Raw genomic sequence first — 21,454 nt, forward strand, 5'->3', positions numbered from 1 at the left:
TCCTCCACCGCCGAGCAAGAGATAATTTATAAACACAAATTAAGCTCTTATTTATAAACTAATTAGTTAACTTTACTTCAGCAAATTTTATTTGTATAATATATTATATATTATTTGTATAATATATTAATTTATATGGCTAATTTCAAAAAATTACTTATATCCTACATTATTAGTAATCATAACATTCTAAGTTTATTTAATAAATAAAAATATATGTCCAAAATTATATTTATGAACCTTAAACTAATATAGATATTTACAGAACCTATGTTAATAAATTACTGTACAATACAATACATATCAAATATTTTTTAACATTATATCAAACTCCTAAATTTCGGTATGTTAACACTTCCAGTTGCAACAGTTCTTTGTTTCTATGCATCGAGTGTACCTTACGAATTGTCGAACTACCCAACAAAATTTTTATAATTGTATTATTGTTTTTTAAGTGAATGTAAATTCTTTTAAATAAAGTTCTTAAACCCGATAATAAAGTCAATGAAGCCTCCTCTCCTCTTGAGAAAATTTGGAGATTATTCTACCACGGTGCTCTAATCGGATCGAAGAATTTCAACCGACACATGCAAGTTTCCTCACGATGTTGTTCTTTACCGAGCACGCGATCATGAACACCAATTAAGTACATGAAAAATCCAGACATGTCCGTGCTTGAACCCGCAATCATCGGTTAAGCTTCGTATATTCAGACCACTGATTTATCTCGGCTCTTAATATAGATTTTACTAAATAGGTACTTATTAAAACTTCAAGTAATCTTTTACTTAGAGCAACCTAATATTTTGCAAACGTTTTCTTTATGCGTATATTTTAATAAACACGAATTTCAAATTTAATTTTGGAAGAGTATAAAAAAACTCATGAAGTAACGCGATTTAATAACAATATTGACCGTAAAACGGACATAACAAAGAACAAATCTGTAAAAGACCAACGAAACGCAAGGAGGGACGGGAAAATGAACAAATTACTGGGATCTAGTTAATCGGCGCCGAGCGCGCGTGACGCGGCATAATGTGCTCCGAGCCGACTACAGACGACCTGATGCCGGCGATACGTGGAGGTTACACATCCTCACTCGCTCCAGCTGTCTTTTTATATGCATACAGGTCTTACACAATAAACTTTCAACTCCAGGTTAATTCACTGAAGGTGCCGTTTCTTTTTTAGTTGCCAAAATAGTTGAAAGACATGATAATGTGTACGTACATTTGTTTGATTTAAACCATTCTGACGATTAGATATACATATAAGTAACGGTCTGTAAAAGTGAAACCATGCCTAACGGGTCTTCTGTTAAGGAGAAAGTTTGGAAATTATTTTAGAATCCTGCGGGGTGTGGAAAACACATAATTTTACCCTCACCGCCGAACACGAAATGAACTTTAAACAAAAATTAAGGACATGACAGTAACAATAATTGGACTCATGTGATTCCCCGTAATCTGCAAAAACGACTTTTACAATATAATTTATGGATCAGGTAAACAACAGCCTACATACAGCGAGGATATTGAGATCTCGACATTAAGATTAATATATCAAAACAAATACGTATTACGTATGTCGTTTACCCCGAAATAGCAATTTACTTACCAAAATTCGGTAGGAGTAAATAAATCTCGGTAAATAATATTAGCCCTGTAAATATTTCAATTTGGTTCGCTCGCTCGATGGAGCGCGAATTGGGTCGCGGAGTCGCGTAGGCTGTAGGTGTATCCTGTAGGCTGCGGACGAGAATGTTGGAACTGATAAAAGTACCAAGGACGACAATTTTTAGTGCTCACACCTAATTTTGAGAGGTAATAACGCTGATGGATCGCTGCTTATTGATAAGTGAACATTAAGTATTTTCTGAAAGAAAATTGAAATTATAAAAATATATGGGTTGTGTTTGAAGATAAGCTTTATTGAATGTGGAATCATCGCGTTTGATTTTAAGTTAAAGTAGATAAGCTGCTGTCATTCCAGCTTTTGGGGGTTGACTTGTTCAGCATGGACATTAAGAATGATTTGTCCAGATCAGCTTGTTTGCTTGCATTTCAACACAGCGTAATGGTCATTATTCTCAGGGAAGCCATTAACGAATATCTATTTACAGGCAATAAAATATAATAAGTTTATATATATGAAGCTTAATATATTTTATCTGAAAAAGAAAATAAAATGTTCATATATTTTACTGGAAATAATAATTTATTAAAAAATTCTATCGAAACAAACAAACCATCACATATTGATATTCGACAACAAACTCTACGTTCCAGATTACTTACCGATTTTAAGATGATTACGGATACAATTACTTACGTCATATAGCTAAAACCTTCATCGCAGAAACTACATGCCATCTGATAAACCTCGATACCGAGTTTTACCGCACATTAGAAACCAGTCACTATTCAGAAGACTCACATCACTATTTAAAATTACACTAAACATTTATTATTGGAATAATTTCTATAAACAGGGAGTCTCATCAGATTTCCACTCGGCGGAGTAATTAAAGTTAAGAAAGGCTGTTTTTTTATTCAGAGTTTTTGTACACTGTCATTTTGGACTCCCCCGACTCCGCTTCTACTTGCTCTTCGACCCTGAGCAACACCTCCAGTACTTGCTTCTTGATCAGATTCTGGTATTTCTTTGGTAGCCTCTTTGTGCTTTGGCAGACGCTGGCGAAGTATAAGTCCAAGGAGTCTTGGTCGCTATTGCCCGGGTCCCACACTTCCGACTCCTGGTCCTGGTCGGATTGGGCTTCAGTGTCGTCCAATTTGATATCTCTCCTTAACGAACGACGGTTCCTGGAAGCATCCCTTAATTAATTGATATAAACGCTGTTCTTACACCCTAATGTGAAATATTATATGACTAATAAATTTAAAAAAAAATGCATAGTAATAGTATTTAAAACAATTCTGTTATTACTGGTGTACGATTATCAATCAAAATACTTACGGCCTCATCGTCATGTACGGTAGAACAAAGGACATCCTATTCTGGAAACGCCATTTCTTGCAGGGCAGTCCTGCTTTAGTCGTAACGCCCTTGTCGCTTTTCTTGAGGGATTGTCGAAGAGAGTCGCGGAGGATCTTCCATTCGCGTTTTAATACTTCGCCTGTTGATTTATGTTACATACATTATATTCAGAGATTTCCTATAAAAAACCTTATTATTTATAGCTCAGCTATTTCTGTATGACCATACTACGGTCTGAGACCTGACTACGTTGGCCTGGGTTTGTTAAGAATAAAGAAAAATTGTACTATTTAATCCCAGCACCGGTCAGAGTGGTAATGATTTTTTGTGTACAGACACATCGTTAATAGCTAACTAAAAAATTTCATTATATATTAATAAAAATTGAGATAATTTGTAATTCTATCATAAATGAAATAATTTAAAACGAAAGTATAAGTTTTTAGTTCATCGAGAAACTATATCGTCATCATTATCATTCAGAAAAGGTCAATAAGAGATAAATTACAAGTTGACTGATGGGATGTGTGATATTAACTGAAGGTAATTCAAGGTGTGATTAATACATTTTTAAATTGTATTTTTATCCATACGATCCATATGGATCCAGATATCCATAAGAGAGGTATGTGTTTCGAATATTTGTTTCTATGTATGTATTAAGGGAACATTGGTGATTGTTGTCTTCTCGAGTAAGCGAATATAAATTGATAATATTTTTAAAATGAATACCAAAGAATACTTTAATTAATATAGCTATCGGTGGATTTTATTGAAACTTATGTGACCCTATTATTATAAAAGATATTTCTTCTATATATTCTCAAGCCAAAACGACAGAAAAAATATTTAGTATTGTTTAAAATCACGCGTCTCAAACAATTTCGAATATCGTTTCATTGTAAAAGAAATTTATTATTCATAAAATATAAAAACGAAGTTTAAGCATTTATTGTGAATTTACAACAACAAAAAACACTTTATACAACAAAACGATCGAAAACATAACTATTGCCGTCAATAATCAACGTAAAATGAAAACAATCATGAGTTTATTATCTGTGATGCGTGAATAGAGGCACTGAAGACACTCCATATTAAACTTGCTACGCGAACGCAACACTTAAACCAAAGCCATAAAGTCGCTTATATCTTATAATGGCCTGGAATATAGCTTAACTTATTACGACATCCAATTATCGACCTTATTATTAAGAGAATAGAGTAGGTACTTACAGTTAGCCCCGAGACGCTCGGATATTTCCTGCCAACAACGGTCTCTGACATCGATATCGCGATGGTTCTCGTGGTTTGTGTCGTACAACACTGGGTACTTTTTCACTTCATCAATTAATTTCTCTCTGTATTCTCTCGCATTCATTATTGCGTGATCTTAACACAACAGAGAACCTTTTCGGATATAAAATGCGTTCGAGCGCGAACGCGTCCTCCCCATGCGAGGCGCTAGCTATACTGCGCTAAGGAAAGCGATGCGCGGCGTTGCCGCTTTGAATGGTAATAGATGGTCGTATCGCTCATCGCACTCGGTGTACGGCGTGGTTTACCATTGAGTGAATATAAATAGAAGTGCCACAATAAATCTATACAGATATTTATCTTAAAAATACCTCAGACTATCGATTCAAATAAATATAGGTAGCATCGCTTTTCATTTTCCCCTTTATCGATTTTAAGTCATGACTTCAAACTATGTTCTTGAAAAGATATATTTAAAATAAAGTTTAAAATTTTTATTTATTAAAAAATAATTTAATTGTGTACTTAATTATAATTAAATGACCAATTTTCATTATACTCAAATAAGATAGTGTACATGTTTACTATAGGAATAATTCGTAGCTAATGCTATAAGCAGGAAACTTATAATTTATCGTAACTACGAATTGTTATTTGTGATTTTATCCAAATACGACGTCGGCCGTTCCACATTTCAATTCATTGCCGCAGAACGGGCGGGGCGCGGCGCTGCCAACTCGCTCGCTCGGGCCGCAGCTCGCCTGCTCGCTAGCAACGTCGCATGTCGCTTGAATGACACTGACACTCTACAGCGCTGCCTGCGCTTAAACCCCTTCTATATCCACAATCCCTCGCTCGAGTGACAGCGGTGCTTATTTTATAAGAGCGCTCACAGCGCTGTCAGACTCGGTCATTCGATATGACAAATATTTCGATACCTGACGACTCGAAGCGGCATTTCGTTGTAATAACAACGTTATTGAACGCGATCTGATGATGGAAACGTTTTCTATTATATATGTATGCTGTGCAGGCAATTTATTGAGATAAATAACTTATGATTGTTGCTTGGCAGCGTGACGACATGTCGGTGATTGAAGGATATTTTATTGGCTTATGAAATGTATTTCTACGGTGAAATATTATTTATCAATCATGTATATTTACATTTATATATATTATTTATTTATAGAACAGACGTAAGCGCTTTGATAAAATAAATTGGTGTTATTTTATTGCACAAGTATTCATATAATAAACACATAAGTTCATATTGACCATATTCACCATATTCACTGGCAAAGTTATGAAATGTGAAAATTCTAAGACTTTAAACTTCAAGTGAAATAACAATGTCGTATGTCCTTATTGTATTGTAATCAATCCACTATAGAAATAGCACATGTGACTCCAAAACATTAGGCAGATCAATCAAAATGTGGACAATTGTAATAAAACCCATTAAAACCCTTATGACATTCTGTATTTATTCGTACTAAAAAATCACTGCGAGCGAACTGTAGGTTACTAACTAAATAATTTGTTTGTTTTGCTTTATGTTACTGAGACTAGCATGATAACGATACAATTATAATTGAACTATCTGCCCTAGACTAGAGTACGAGACGGTCAAGGTCATCAAATGTGCCACGAAAAACTACAACTGCACGTTATTGTATATCCCTTGCAGCTAGAACATCATTTGTCCTCAATTTGCAATCCAAAAATTTAGATTGTGATGCTGCCTAGCAGCACAAAAAAATATCAATATGTAGTGATACAACAATAGCATAACAAAGAGCTAGCTGCCCATCCCGACTACGTACGAGTCTTGTCGCGAAAGGAAAAATAATAAAAAAAATTTTTTTATTGCAAGTCAAATAGACCAATAGTTTCGAGATCTTGTGATGAGTCAGTTATATGTTACTTATATACCTACAGTAGGGATGGGCAGCATATACATGTATATATTTATTTAAAATACCTAAAAATTTATCAAATTAAATACAAATATAAAAACAAATATTTTAAAGATAACTTACAGTTTTTAATTCTATGGCTTAAATGTTCACTTGTATGTATAACCATACTAACACATACGAGGTCAGTGGTGTTGTAAATATATAGTCAAATTATTTAATTTGTGAAATCGGAGTTCATATCTCTTATGCCTATAAAATCGACTCATACTCTCTTCTGATTGGAAAAAATTAGCATTGGCTTTGAGTGATCGACTACCAGTAAACAAAACGTAAATCTAAATTATAATGCATACCTATACACATTTTAACTATAAAAGTAAGTTCGAGAATTCAGGTTTAAAGTTAAGTTAGTAAACCTCATTTGTCAAGTAATAATTGAAGGTTTAGCAAGCAGTATACATCAATTTATAACTGTGTCTGGTACAAAAATAACACAAAACTTATGTACTATACATACAATATAATATTTAATTACTGACTAACATGTATCTTGGAACTTGTATGCTAATGGATGTTTCACACAAGTAAGCATCAGAAACATCCGTCGAATCGTATCCATATATTGCCTTAAATCATTATCAGATATTGGGAAGGATGCATCCGTCCACCACTAAGGGTTTAACGTCTTCGTCGTCGTCACTGTCGTCAAGACCTGCGTTGGACAGGTTCAACACGTTGACTGGGTGCGTATATTCTGGCATTGTCTTATCGTTTTCTTCCTCATCCAGCAGCTCGTGTAAGTAATTTAAACATTTTCGCTTAAATAGTCTTTGTTTCCTTGCCGGCAATTCTAGGTAATCGCTGTGGATTCCACGAAAGAATTGGAAAAAGGATGAGTTTTCGTCCGACGTTGAGTCCAGCGTTGAGATGGAGCTGTCGTCATTCGGCTCTTTTTTCACCAAGTCCAGTGCTTTTGATGGTATATTTAATGCCAACCATGAATTGTGGATGATCGGCTTCACGACGACCGGTTCCGAATTACTCGACTCGTTGCAATCCGTTTCTGATGATGTTGGCACGGGCATTGTAGAAAGCTCCGATTTCCTTAAAAACAAAAAAATACTGTCAGTAACAATAATCTTCAAAATTGAAATGTATTAAATTTAATATTAAGTATACAAAGTACATTATTTTAATGTTTGTAAAGAGATTTCTGCTTATCTTCTAAGAAGAAATTACCTTATCCTAAACGAAAGGATAGTTGCTCTATTGAGCAACTAATTGCTCAAACTTTTTTCTTTTATACCATAAAATATATTTATTTTAGTTTCAGTAAAATCTAATTCTTGTACGTGCGTAGCTCAGCTACTGCGACTAAGCATTATAATGACGCTTTGCTGTATGCGGGCGTCGAGCCGTAAAATAAGACGGACTGGACTTAGGATATGGAAACGAGAAAAAAGTTTATAAGCATATATTTAAAATTAACTCTAAACCACTTTTTAACAAAGTAGCAGTCAACTCAAGTACATCATTAATAACTTATAATTTTAAAAAGCCATGTCAGCAATGTTGATGATGACGGATATTACTTTCAGAGCGGCGGCCACGGTGCTTGTACTCTGCCAAACTAAAATCAAACGTTTCTTGGACACAGCTTCCCTAGCCGCTGCAGTTATCATCATACATTTGTGAACATATTTTTCTTATTTTAAAGAATCATTAGTTTGTTACAAAAATCTTAATTAAAACTATATTAAATACAATCATACGATACATCATTTCAAATAAAATAACTTCTAAATTATGTACATAGAAACACTATTACAAGAGTATACAATTGCATTGACCTTTGAATTTGATTTCTTTTCGTTATTGGTACGTTTGATTTCAATTTTCATTTTGCCGTGTAAACATTGTTTAAAAAATAACAAAGTAGAGCAACTTTCTATACGCAGTAGTTCTTGACTAAGGTTAGAGCGAAAGTAATGGAATGAGAGGGATAGATGCAACTTCGCCCACACGTCTTGTCGGTCCGACCTCAGGGAGGACTGTAGGTTTAACATAGATGTTTACTTTTTAATTAAATACCTTAATATTTAATATACAAAGCGTTCTTACTACGAGCCAAACATTTTATAGCGATGTTAATCCAAAGCAGTAAAGTTATTTTGGTAGTTAAACAAACCGTTTCAGCCTCTATGTACGAGTAGCTAGGTGATATTTGAGGTGACCTTTGTTTGTTTTTTGCCCAATACACGCGTTTCTTGCTCGCAATATGGACTACGTTTCGAATTGCTTTTTTATGTATAAAAACAACGCTTTGAATACTACTTAGAAGTATTACATAAATAGTTATTACTATATAAGGCACATATTATACAACTTCACGAACACCAATCCAAGAAGTAAAGTTTAGTATTTACTCACTACCATCGTGTACAAAGTGTGTGTGGTACAAAGTGCCTTCACTTTTCAAGTATTTAGGCATTATCTTAAAATTGACCTGCCTTCACCATGTACCTAGACGTGGGTTGGACTGAGTTGATAAGCTCAGAGTTAAAAAAAGAAAAGAAAAAAAAGTTAAAAGACTTCAAAGATAAGAGGCGATGACGACAATAGAGATTACGGGCAAAAAAAACCAGAAAGTTTGTGAATATTTTACGAAAATTCATCATTACGAAAGATCAATAATTAAGCTTAAATTAATAATCGATCTTTTTTTTGCATCGCTTATGAAAGGACCGTGGAAATGAGCCTATTTTTAATAATATTTTATTTTTACGCGTATACACAAAGTTTTTCTTGAATCCGATTCGTAGACGTACGTTTTTTTCATGGTTACACTGCGGCCAATTTTGGTGTATCTTGGCTCTCAGGACTGTAATTTTACTTCTCATATGATCGTATAAACTTAATAGTAATCAAATAATAGGATATCCTATTGCCGGCCTTTAACGGTACTGCCAGCAGTAACTGTTGGTTACACAGATGCAGCCATCATTGGCCGAGCGGCCGAGCGGCCGAGCTCGCGGCTTCTGTGCTGGTTGTTGTCAATAAAGCCGATGCTAATTAAGCTAACTGCACTCCATTACGGGACATTGCTATATTTATTACCTCTTGCAGGTTTAATAAATAAAAATTGCTTTTATGAGTTAAAAACATACATACTGTTTTTTTTTAAATCTTCCTTTATTTTTTTTAGGTGTTCGATAACGTTCTTTACGTTTTCCCATTTCAGTCTGAAATAGATAGAAATTAAATAGATAGAAGTAAAGATAAGGAAAACAATAATCGGTTAGTGATCATACTTACTTAGTTCACCTGGTTTCTTGAAAAATAAAAATTAACAATTGCGTCTCACGACACTCGCGCCCCACCCTTATACTAACTTGTCAGTGTGTGCGTAGACGTTTCGCTAAATTATAAAATTCAGCTCGAAATAAAAATTGACGTGCTCTCACCTTGGGCTCTGGGGAGGTACTGAAGATTTATTGACAGCGATGTCGAATAAAAAGTCAAAACCGTCAAATTATTTTCTCCATACTAAAAAGAATGGACGACGAATGCCAAAATTTAAATGCAATATTTAAATAAAAATTACTACAATATTGTGTGATATAATAGAAATTGAACATGGTGAACTTTTTAATTACACTTTTATGTTCCCATTTAACCAAAACTACATGTATAAAGTAGCAGATAAATAGCTTAAAAATGTTAATAGAAAAGGTCGATTTCAGTGTTTGGAGTGATGTTGACGATAAGTTTACTAGGGGTTATTGATACATAATTTATAAATGTAATGCCGTGAAACTTGAGATATATCTATTTAGATACTGAATGTATTCTTTTATCCATAATCAATGCTCCAGTTTTAAGATATAAGCGCTATTTTGGTGTTCCGCGAGGACTGTCCTCTTAATATGTAATTGTCATTTCATGTAAGGCATCGTGTCGATAAACTGTGTATAAAAGTCAAGTTTATTAAAATAGGTGTAATAATATAATACTATATTAGTAGTCACGTTTTTCAAAGAACACAATGCGGGCCTATTTTTTGAGAATTGTGCTAATGAAACTTACGTTATTTGTTAATATTACTACTCGCCAAAGTGAGTTGGAACGATATTTCATAATTGAGTTGCTTGTCGGTTTCTCTCAATGAACTTTATATCTCAACACTGGAAGCCGGTCGTTAATTGATACTACAAATTGCTCGTAAAGTGTAATTGAATAAATAATATGTAGGATTTGATATCTTTCTAACTCTGTGTTTTTCAATTGACCTCATTTTATGTTTCGCAGTCGAGTACAAATAGCTCCTTTTTCTGTGCTGTTTTTGAAAATTTGCAAAGCGAATTAATCTGGATCTATTATAGATTGAAAAGGAAAGTCAGAAATATTGAAATTTAATTTAATTATCTTTATTGAGATGACCCAGCGGGTAGAACAAGTGAAACGAAAATTCCGGGTTCAAAACCGGGCATGCACTAATTTTTCATTTTCTTATTTTTGTTTAAAATGCTTCTTGCGTTCGTGTATTCACCGACCCGTATCGGAGCAATGTGGTGGTGTAAGCTCAAACCTCCACTTCCTTCTCATCACAAATAAGTGGAAGTGTTAATTCAGCAGCGGGACAGCTGTTACTCCACTTACTTATGTAAAATACAGTATATATATGTACTGTGTCCTAAAATACTTGGATTTAATACAGTTGAGGTGAGCACGAAGGCAAATGTTTGTCCAAGCTCTCTCTACCCAAGACGTAATACTATTTCTGAGATCCAACTAACAATATTTACACTAGCAACATCGTCAGGAGCACCGCTATAGAGTGGGGCTGGTGTTGACTGATGCGCGGGTTATTCCACGAGGGCGTTTCTACTAATGTAGACTAATAGAAGCCAACGTGTTTGTGGCCGTCTAAATATATCTTATAAATATATATACATTAAGTTATGTTTAGATAAAAATAATAATGTATTTACAAAGGTGAATTGGTACTTCCATTCTTTATTGTTACCGTAATAAATAATTCTAGTTACTTTTGTTTGTGTTTTGTCCTAAACCGATTGAGTTGAAACTTCGTGCTGTTGTTGACACTTGCGTACGTGGGGGCTCTTCGTGAGTGGGCGCAGTCGGTCCGGGTACGAGCTTAGAGGCTTACCACTTTACCCGTCCTTTGCTTTTCCTCTCTGGTCATTATTTATTTACCGAAAACGGCGGAGTCTCTAACAGGTTGACACTTGGTGAATATTTTTGGTATAGTACTATTAATAGAATAGGTTTTTTTATTGTGTATTGGTATTGCAGTTGCTTGTCGGGTCTTAGCCGGCAACCGGTCTTACCCTTGGCCTCTAAGTTTTTGCACTTGCATTTGTTTTTTCAAAGATACATTCACGGGTTACTTGATACGTATTTATAATCCAATTGTTATCGGTTACAATGATCCAAATGGCAGGAAAACTTCCGCATTGCAAGCCGACTCTTATATCGGCGGACTATTGGATGATTGCCTAAACGAATTATTTAATAGCCCATACTCTATTTACTGTAGTTGAAACACGCATTCAACACGTATTTAATCATTGATCTTATTTGTAATATTATTTACATATATATTATATATTTACGATATTTCAAAGTGTTGTAAGAAATGTTTTTTTTTCACTTCTAATCTGAATAATGTTTTGGACAGTGTTACTATATGACTTCATCGTTCGTGACCGTGTTCGTGGTCGACGGTAGCGTCTAGAACCTGTTCCTGTCATTTGATCGTTTTTGTAGAATGTATTACTTCCGTCGTTTGGTTTTTGTCCAATAAGAGAATGAAATTATTTTTATGATGTGAGATTTAAAATAGTTCTAAAATGAAACACTAACAGATTTGTTTATAAATCATTACAGGCCGAAAGGCGTCTAATAAATATTATACTTTTGTTTTAATTTGTACTACTCACGTTAATCCACTATTAGTTTCTACCTTTCGCTAGCTTAGCTCACTTCGGTCTCAAGATTTCTGTTCCAACAGACGGACATAGCGTCCTCGAGCAATCAAGGGAAGAGTGAATAGCCAGCTTCTAGGCAAGCCCTTCCATCTTGGGACTGTATCAGTACTTACGGGGTGTGATTGTTGTCAAGCGCATGCCTCTTGTCAATAATAAAAAAAGGTTTTATTTCTCTTGTCTTGTTTTTTTACTTGTATCTAGATCTCAGTGTCAAGCTTCAGTAAATAATAGAGCAAATATTTGTTATCAAACATTCGATAATTTATATAACGAGATAGCGCTAACATCTGTTCAAACAAACACGTTGGTTGACAAACGTTGGCCACCAACTCATTATAGTAGACTGTTGCTATCGAAAATTTATCTATGGGAAAATCTTGCAATGTAACATGTTACTTTCATGTGTTTTACCCCCGAACCCTAAGCTGCGCCATGGCCGTTTGTCCAGCTGTACATATAAAACCCGTGACGTACACACGGGCTAGCTGTATACATTTATTGACATTTTTTTTAAATATTACTCAAAATAATTATAATTATCTTCTAATTTCATTTACATGACGAATATCAGCCAATCGTAACCCACGGCTGGACAAAGGTATCTCCTCAAATCAACTCCCGATTCTTCTTTGATATCCAGTCGGATCCCGGTACCTCAAATCATCAGTCCATCCAGCAGGCTGCCAGTCCTTGCGTTTGAAAATGTATTAAGTAGATTCTTTATTGTGACCGAAGCTATCGTTTTTATATATTAATGTACGTATCAGGTATTTATATATTAATGTACTGCTACTAACCCTTTTAATTTCTAAAACCCACGTGACCAAGTTGACTAAGATTTTCAAATCCGTATAAAGCACCGACCTATGTGTACTCAAGTTTCTAATGATGAAAATTAAAACATAATTTATTCAAGTCGGCTTTTACATACCCTTTGAATCGTCAGCTCACGAAACAATATTAAATGTAGAGCTACCACCGGTTCAGAATGTAGATTCTACTGAGAAGAGCCGGCAAGAGACTCAGTAGCTAATTTATTACACTGATTAAATAACATAGGTATAATAATAAAATAAAAAAAATCGACAAATATTTACTCTGCTTTCAATCTTGAATTTTGACATAAGATCTTCATGTTCTTTAAAGTTAGCAATGTTAAAGATATCTGCGGAATTCTATTATAGAAACGTATATCTTGCCCCCGGGAACGATTTTAATGACCTTGTAGTGTTGGTGTACATCAAGTTCACCGGCCGCGCATAGCAACACAAAATAAACTCGGCATTGTTCACCACAAGCGTGAATCGTACAACACATGTGCACCGTTTCGCGACCACTCACCTTTGACCTAAAAAAACATGCGTGCGCGCATCTTCACTCTCTCTCATCCCCATCCCGCTCTAACGAACGAATATGGATATTGTTCGTCTCCTTTGCTCAGTGGTCCTTTATCTTCCAACCCTGACTGGTGTTAAGAATCTTTATGTTTGGACGCCGTGTTAGCTTAATGATAACTTGATACGGACCATGATATATATATATATCTATTGATAATAAAGTTGGACATTTGATAAAAAATAAGCGTTCAATCAAATGATTGAAGTCGAGACTGATAAAAACTGTAATTATTAAAGCGTTCATGCTCCTGCTATATAGCTCTAGACTAGACTTGATAATAACCATTTAACCGACGGTGACTATGAGAGTGTCCACACACTGACACAGTAAAACTTATAAACTAAGGCACTATATCAGCAGGATCAAATATGTCTTGTATTATTAAGGACACTGGCCCATCCTTCAAACCAGAACACAGAATAAGCGAGAAACAGACATTCCATTGACAAAGTGGACTACCGAAAAACTCACTTTGAGTCACCTGTCAAACCGGAACCCAACACAATCTTATTCCTATACTGATTCTATGAACGGCGACTACCTACATACACTTCGCGTCAACTCAATGCGTATCTGCAGTAGTTTCATCAGAATACTCCGAACGTAAGGCCGAAACTACAATTCTTCCATGGGCTTTGGTGCGGCGCAGATGATTTTATGGTTTTTCCCTCTGATTTCAAAAACTTTTGGTTTACTTTTAAGCAAGTCCAATTTCCAGTGCACACGGCCAGTTTTATGTGGCTCTGTCGCGTGGCATTGTAACTATTATTATAATAATTCTGATTGTAACCACAAGTCCTTTCTATTTTCATATACATTACGCAGTTAGACAAATACATGATAAATTTGAATTACAAAATTCCATTATTATTTTTAAAACCAATTCTATGTGTGTTTGTGGCAAGGTGATATTACCCAGCGACGTGCGGCTCATGTTAAGAATAATACTTGTGCACTAGAGGCTTCATCTAGTATGTACATACTTATGTGAATATGTACTTTTAACAATAACTTCACAATCATCGTGATTTTTTCGCAGTGCTACTTTTTCGTAATTTCCAATCTAATTTTTAATTACGTACAAATGACAATTCTAAATATTCTAGTTCTTTGGTTCACGAAGTAATTGCATTTTTTATTTTATGTAACGATTGCACTTAATTTTCTCAGTATTAAAATTCATTCATAAATAACAATAATTACAAATTTTAATTTTTTTTATGGCATTGGTTGGCGGACGAGCATATGGACCCCTGATGGTAAGTGGTCACCACCGCCCATAGACAAGGGCGTTCCTTACATTATTATTCCTTACATTACCTATGCGCCACCAACTTTGGGAACTAAGTTGTTATGTCCCTTGTGCCTGTGATTCCACTGGCTCACTCACCCTTCTAACCAGAACACAACAATACAGAGTAGTGTTATTTGGCGGTAGATTATCTGATGAATGTGTTGAATGAATGGTATTTACCCAGACGAGCTTGCTTTGTGCAAGCTACCACCAAGTAATATTTATAAACAAAATATATATTTATATATTGTTTATAATTTATAAATAAAATTATAAACAAAATCAATAAAATTAAACTCTTACGCAATAGAAATAGCTTCCGTCTTATAGATTCCGAGTTTCTTTGCTCTGAAAAAAATAATATATGTTAATAATTTAGTCAATATAAAATTATTTAATAAATATATACATATATCTAAATATGCCCCGTAGAATTTTCATTTTCAATGATAAATATAATACTGCTTCGGATTCTGGGAATCGAATTTAGGCACCTTCAATGCAATTCCTTATTTTGACCAAGTACTCTACTTAACGGTTACGCCGTTTAGTTTGGGATCGAAAAATCTGAGTGTATGCGAACTGATTGCACTTTTTTCTAACAGGCGTATCCAATATGCATAGTATATTAAAAAATATATATATTTACTAACGAAATACTCTTACCTTTTAATAGCGTTCATATGTTCGGCGCTTATTTTATATGCACGTTTTTTACTCCTCCTCGCGATTTTTACTTTATTTCCCATATTTACACAAGAAAATTAATAACAAAACAAGTGCTTAATTACTACTACGCTATTTTAACTTAAATTAAAGAATAATATTAACGATAACAAAATATGAAACAATTAATTTATAATTAAAACTACAAAAACAATTATTATCTCGACGGAATGATGCGGCGAAAAGATCGATACGTCTATATAGCATCAGGCCTCGGCCGGCACTGCTGTCCGTACACAGCGTTTACGCACACATGCGTACGTATTTTGTTCGAAAATAAGAATGTCTGGTTTAAAAAAAAATCTATTGATCGAATTAAAATATTGAAACAGTATTACGTTAATATATTGCTTGTAGAATAATCTGACAAAAAACCAGAATTATTGCATGTGTATAAGTATAGTTTTTAGTTGTTGAAAGATTTTTTTAGTGGAAACTTTCTGATATTCTTCGATAGCATCAAATCAATGATATCACGTTTTTATAACACTATATAACTATCATATATCCTAAAGATTATCATATATGTATTTTCTGATTTTGTTTGCTGCAATGGATCATATACTTTTAGGCATTATAAAACTTACGTTTCGCTTCTGTAGTCCTCTTAAGGAGCAAGTGTGGAAGATATACTTCGCCCTTTTAATTGATATTAAACCAAACTCATGATGAATATTCATTTGACGACCTCCATGGTCGAGTAATGTGTACGCCTGTTTTCATGGGTAAGCCACTCCGAGGTCGAGTCGATGTAGAACAAGTTCATTAGTTTTCTATGTTGTCTTGTGTCTGGTTGTTTGTGGTACCGTCGTTACTTCTGATTATCCATAACACTTTAGCTACATACATTGGGATCAGAGTAATGTATGTGATGTTGTCCAATATTTATTTATTTAAAAAAAAACAAGTACAAACCTTCCCGAGGACTAGGAGTATAGGGTGATGAATAAATGAAAAAAAAAATGAAGTGAACATTTTTTTTGGAAAAGCGTTTCAAAAGAATATCTGGTAAGCCGTCCGGTTAATTGCCAAATACCTAACAAGAAACAAATCTGTTATATACAAGTACATATACAATAAAAATAAATACATTGTACTTACAAAAAATTTTTTTTTCTTTTTTTTAGGTATTTGGCAATTAACCGGACGGGTTACCAGATATTAATATATAATTATGTAAATTTGTTGCTAACTTCTTACTAAACACGTGAGTAATAATTTCAATACAATCGCGAATAAAAACGAATGTTTTTGTGCGAACTGCGGACGGACAGCTCGCAACAGTTTGTTGATCGACGAAGAGGAAACGTTAAAAAAAATTATTCGTGTTTTTCCCGCTTCCACGGCAGATCTAAATCAGATTTTATAATCACGCTATCAGGTTTATTGTCCACTGGCAGTAAAGCTATATTCGCTTAGCTTAGCATGTTAACATACAGTTTCATTTGTAAAAGTATATTGAATTATTTGCCTGCGTCGGAAAAGGTTCAATGAATCTTCGAGTATTACTTTAGAAACGTTATTTGTGTTTATAATTCATTTCGTGTTGGAGCAATGTTGTTGAATCAGAACTTTTCCTATTAAATAAAAGACATCTGAACAAAATACATAAAAATATTTACAAACTAGTGTCTAAGTTATCGCTGATGAATATCTTCAAAATGTGATATAAATGAATATCTTCAAAATATGTTCAATCAGTGGACAACAAACGCTAAAGTGACCTAGAGAACTAATAAAAAATGACAAAAGGTACAAAATCGTGTAGTCCCTATCACTTCTTTGGCAAATTACATTACAATTTACATTGTTTTAATAATTGTTACAATTAGACACTCGGCGTAATTATATTATAATCCCTTTATAAATCAAGAAGTGCTTAAAAGTTATATCAGAGAATAGTGAGTAATTCAGTGATGTCGATAAATTAGTCGATCGGAGAGTGGAGCCAGGGCGCGCCGCGGCGTAAACATATACTTTCTCCAACCTAATACCGAGCCTATTCCCTTGGTAATTCATTCTGAATGTCCCTTAATAATAATAGCAAATATTTTCACTTAGTTTCAATATTCTGGATATTAAATATATATGTTACGGTAGTTTACCTCAAATAAATAGTCTATTCCAAGCACAAGAGGAAAAAAGTCAAATAAACAACATTTAACATAGAACTCGCGATATCATTGGCCGTGACCTTGAGTAATCTATGATATTCAGTAAGGAGTTATGGGAACTTTGGAAGTAAAATAAAAGTGGATGTAAGTAGTTAAGTGCAATAGTATTGCATTAAAAATAAAGACATATTAATCTAGAACTGTTAGCGAGCAATATAGCCGATTCGTATGTCTTGAAACGTAATTCTAAGGTTGGTTTATCTTCATTCCTTCTTCAATTGCTACAAACTATAGGTAAGTACCTATTAGTAATGTTTACATATAACTACTTCAGTACCTCAACAACCGCCTAAAATGACTTAAAATAACTTGTCTAAGTACCTCATGTACCAGCTCTACGTCGTGTAAGTTTAACTATAAAAGGCCATCATGATTGATTATTGGTAATAGAATATTAGGAGGTACTTACAATTTTATTCTTTGTATTCTTCTCTTGTAATTTATTTTCAAATTATACCTTTGACGATTTTTTTTATTTCCCATATTGGGTAAGGTATATTTAGGCGAGGAACTAATTACTAACACAAATGAACGCAGCTGCTACTAATATTTACAAAATATGCAAGGTTTTTGCAAAAACATAATACTATGCGACTTTTTCCGATAAAAGTGTCACAGGTCTGTTCAGCACTATGTCTCGCCCCGCACTGATTTATTGAGCGACACAGGGGTGGCATAGCGATTAGCGGTAGCAATTACCTAAGATATATTATGAAATATATTTCTAAAAAATAATCTGAAGGTACCCTTGGTGCTGTATTATGAAATAAGCTGATGTCAATAATTAAATCTTGTGAATTATAGTTTAGGAGTAAAAAGGTATTTACTAACAAAACAGAGGGTCATTTGCATAATTCTTTCTCAAATAATCTATTAGTTCTGTTTGTATTTTTTTTCAAGCGTAGGCGAAATTCTGTGTTTTAGGATGTAGATTTGTAAAAGTCGAGAGGGCCCAGTGATTAGGAAGGGTGCATATTATGATGATTGCGGTTTCAATCCCGGACAAGCAATTAACATGTGGTTAATCTATTTGTATAAAAGCGAAATAATACATACAAAGTTGAAATTTAGCAGGTAGGTTCCTTATAGGGTGTCAATATCCGCTAAGAACGGAATTTATGAAACTCCACCACTAAGGGGGTAAAACGGGGGTTCGAAATTTGTGTTTTATAAATTTTGCGTGGGTAAAGCCGCAGGTTCAGCAAGTTTGTGTATATGATTAATCTAGTACTCGTCGCTTATACCATGCTTCTTAGGAATCATTGTCACATATTCATAAAAATACCTACAGTCATCAAATTGCCCATCAGTATGACCTCGAAAGTTAATCTTATAATAAAATAATTAAAATTGCGGCATAAAATAATGGTTGAACTATTCAAGGTCACACGGTGAGCATTGATTGTAACGTTCACGCGAAGATCGGGGTCCGAGGAAATCGTATTACGAAAAATAGCTATTTATTTTTGAGCCGAAATCAATAAGGCGAGAAATCAATAAGTTCGCAAAAACCCCCGCATAGCACTTTGGCCGATTTCCTTGATAAAAAATAAAATCTTTTGCGTCTCGGGACACCCGACAGAAATGATTACTAAAACTAATTTAAGTTGAAATATTTCATATTGAAATTGTTTACCTTGAGAGAAGTTTAGGTCATTAAAAATGTTATATTATTAAACAAAATAAACCTTTCAGCCTGTGCTTGGTGCGAAGATGTACTAAGCCATTGAAATCTCTGCCTTGCTCTAAACCTGCTTTGTCGTTGTTTGTTTAAATGTCGTTTTCGTGCAAGCTCAGCTTCGTCGACCCTAAAATTGTAACACAAATCACAAAAGATATATTAGTAGTTCGGTTAAAACATGCATTTAATTATGTGGAAAGTATAAAATTTTTACTTTTTCTCTTGCTGGACACTAGAGGAATGTTTTTGCTGCCGTTTTTCACGCAATAGCTTTCTATATTTCCTTTGACGTTCGGCATTCGATTGTGATCGACGTTTATTTGTGTGATCGCCATCTTGTGGTTGTTCTCGCTGCGGCTGATCGTCACTAGATTGACTGATTGTACTACATGCATTCATTTTATCAGCTTTTCGCTTTTCCCTGTATCTCTTTTGGCGTTCAGCATTTGAATAGGGTCGTGTTTGTCGTGTTTGTATATTTTGTTGCGACTCTCGCTGCGTCTGTTGCTGATGCTGATATACATCTGTGGCTTCTACTGGAATAGCGCTAAAATAATGATTTTAGGAATAAATATTCTACGTTTAAAGAAGTAAGAAAGAGAGAGTAAGGTGCTTGCTGGGTAGATTTTTTATAATAATCATAAACACTATAGATATATCAAAGCAGTGACGTCAAAGATATATAGGAATTCAAAATGTAGTCGCTGCGACGGTAGAGTTGTTGCATGCTTGACATTGATTACTCGTATCAGATTGTATCATGAAACTTACCTTTCGTTGGGAGATTCTGTTATGTTTCGAGGATCATCTTCTGCTTGTTTCATCATATTTTTTATAACCACTTTCAAAAACGGTGATAGTTTTAAGTTATATGCTCACTGTCAACACATGTATGTCTATCGCACACTGAACACTGAATGCGTAAGAGAAAGGGCGGCGGACAGACGGCGCCGTAACGCGTTACGTAACGAAGCGGCTTACCCTCCCTCGCGTCTCGACGGAGCGACAGCGACTGATGAGAAAGAGACATATCAGAGTATACGAGATATGAGACAGAAGATGGTTTGTTCTTTCGCTCGACTAAAGAGTATCTAGTGCCAAAGGCTTTTTTACTTATTAGATGTAAATCGAAAGGGATTTTTATAACATCGCTAATGTCAGCCCTGGATTATGCGTAAATATAATTAAATAATATTTCAAATAAGTTATTTACCCATTTTTATAATTTTATGTTTTTAATACGATACTCTTGCGATTATAAAGTAGTACAATATTTTATTTAAATTTTCAAATGGATTTACCTCAGCCAAGTAAAGTCGAAGATGAGAAACTTTGTTTTATTTATTCTATAATTTTATTTGCGAAACAAGCGCGACATTGCAGTGAACACCAGTAACATTACCACATATGATATTTCTTGATTGCTCGATGTGTGAAAATAAAAAAAAATAGGGCTGATAGACTTCAAAATTCACATCGAAGAATAAATTATTAAAAGAAGATTGATTATTATATTTAGTATTATTAATAATATTTGTTATTTGTGAATACGAGTATTCTCATAACAATAAAATAACCTCTACTATAACATCCTATAAAAGCCCCACTGCTGGGCTGGGTTTGGAGTAAATACCACCAGGCTGCTGTGTGTGTTTTGCAATTTCATTGAAATTAGACACATGCATGTTACCGCAGAACTAAATGACATGGATTCAGTGGTGCTTGCTCGGTTTTGAACACACAATAAGACGCACGTATCCTAACCACTGTGCCATCTCGGCTCCATGTAACTAGTTTATAATTCTAATAACCTTAATCCAATGAATTAAGTAATAATTCTGAAACAGTCATTACACTCAAACTCGATTAGTTAAACCAATAACCTTCCGGTTAAGTTATCGGGGAAGTTTTTATAGCAATAATCGACAATTTCAATTTAGGCATTTAAAGCCGAGGATCATATTTATAAATAATTAATTTATTGACGCATT

General features: G+C 34.3%; 2 protein-coding genes across 3 annotated transcripts; both read right to left on the reverse strand.

Annotated features, from left to right (window-relative positions):
* Positions 1-2,183: 2,183 nt before the first annotated feature.
* LOC125069906 lies at positions 2,184-4,487 on the reverse strand. Of its 2 annotated transcripts, none has more exons than XM_047679516.1 (3): positions 4,237-4,487; positions 2,980-3,139; positions 2,184-2,825 (listed from the first exon to the last, which is right to left on the reverse strand). In XM_047679516.1, exons 1-3 carry the CDS (start codon positions 4,379-4,381, stop codon positions 2,552-2,554), a joined length of 579 nt encoding a protein of 192 aa, XP_047535472.1. In that variant the 5' UTR covers positions 4,382-4,487; the 3' UTR covers positions 2,184-2,551. The 2 variants fall into 2 exon arrangements, with proteins under 2 accessions (XP_047535472.1, XP_047535471.1); XM_047679515.1 differs by having other exon boundaries at positions 2,186-2,837.
* Positions 4,488-6,537: 2,050 nt separating this feature from the next.
* Positions 6,538-20,364, reverse strand: LOC125070065. The gene is made up of 4 exons (XM_047679745.1): positions 20,235-20,364; positions 19,678-20,010; positions 19,471-19,590; positions 6,538-7,283 (listed from the first exon to the last, which is right to left on the reverse strand). The coding sequence occupies exons 1-4, from the start codon at positions 20,288-20,290 to the stop codon at positions 6,818-6,820; spliced, it is 975 nt and encodes a 324-aa protein (XP_047535701.1). The 5' UTR covers positions 20,291-20,364; the 3' UTR covers positions 6,538-6,817.
* Positions 20,365-21,454: the final 1,090 nt, after the last annotated feature.

Source organism: Vanessa atalanta, chromosome 16, assembly GCF_905147765.1.
Source record: "Vanessa atalanta chromosome 16, ilVanAtal1.2, whole genome shotgun sequence".
Lineage (NCBI taxonomy): Eukaryota > Metazoa > Arthropoda > Insecta > Lepidoptera > Nymphalidae > Vanessa > Vanessa atalanta.

Coding starts and splice junctions, on each gene's coding strand:
- LOC125070065 (XM_047679745.1), bottom strand. CDS start 20,290: ATGATGAAACAAGCAGAAGATGATCCTCGAAACATAACAGAATCTCCC. Junction 20,011..20,234: donor ACAGAATCTCCCAACGAAAG/GTAAGTTTCATG, acceptor TCATTATTTTAG/CGCTATTCCAGTAGAAGCCA. Junction 19,591..19,677: donor AGTGTCCAGCAAGAGAAAAA/GTAAAAATTTTA, acceptor TTACAATTTTAG/GGTCGACGAAGCTGAGCTTG.
- LOC125069906 (XM_047679515.1), bottom strand. CDS start 4,381: ATGAATGCGAGAGAATACAGAGAGAAATTAATTGATGAAGTGAAAAAG. Junction 3,140..4,236: donor CGAGCGTCTCGGGGCTAACT/GTAAGTACCTAC, acceptor ATAAATCAACAG/GCGAAGTATTAAAACGCGAA. Junction 2,838..2,979: donor CCGTACATGACGATGAGGCC/GTAAGTATTTTG, acceptor CAATTAATTAAG/GGATGCTTCCAGGAACCGTC.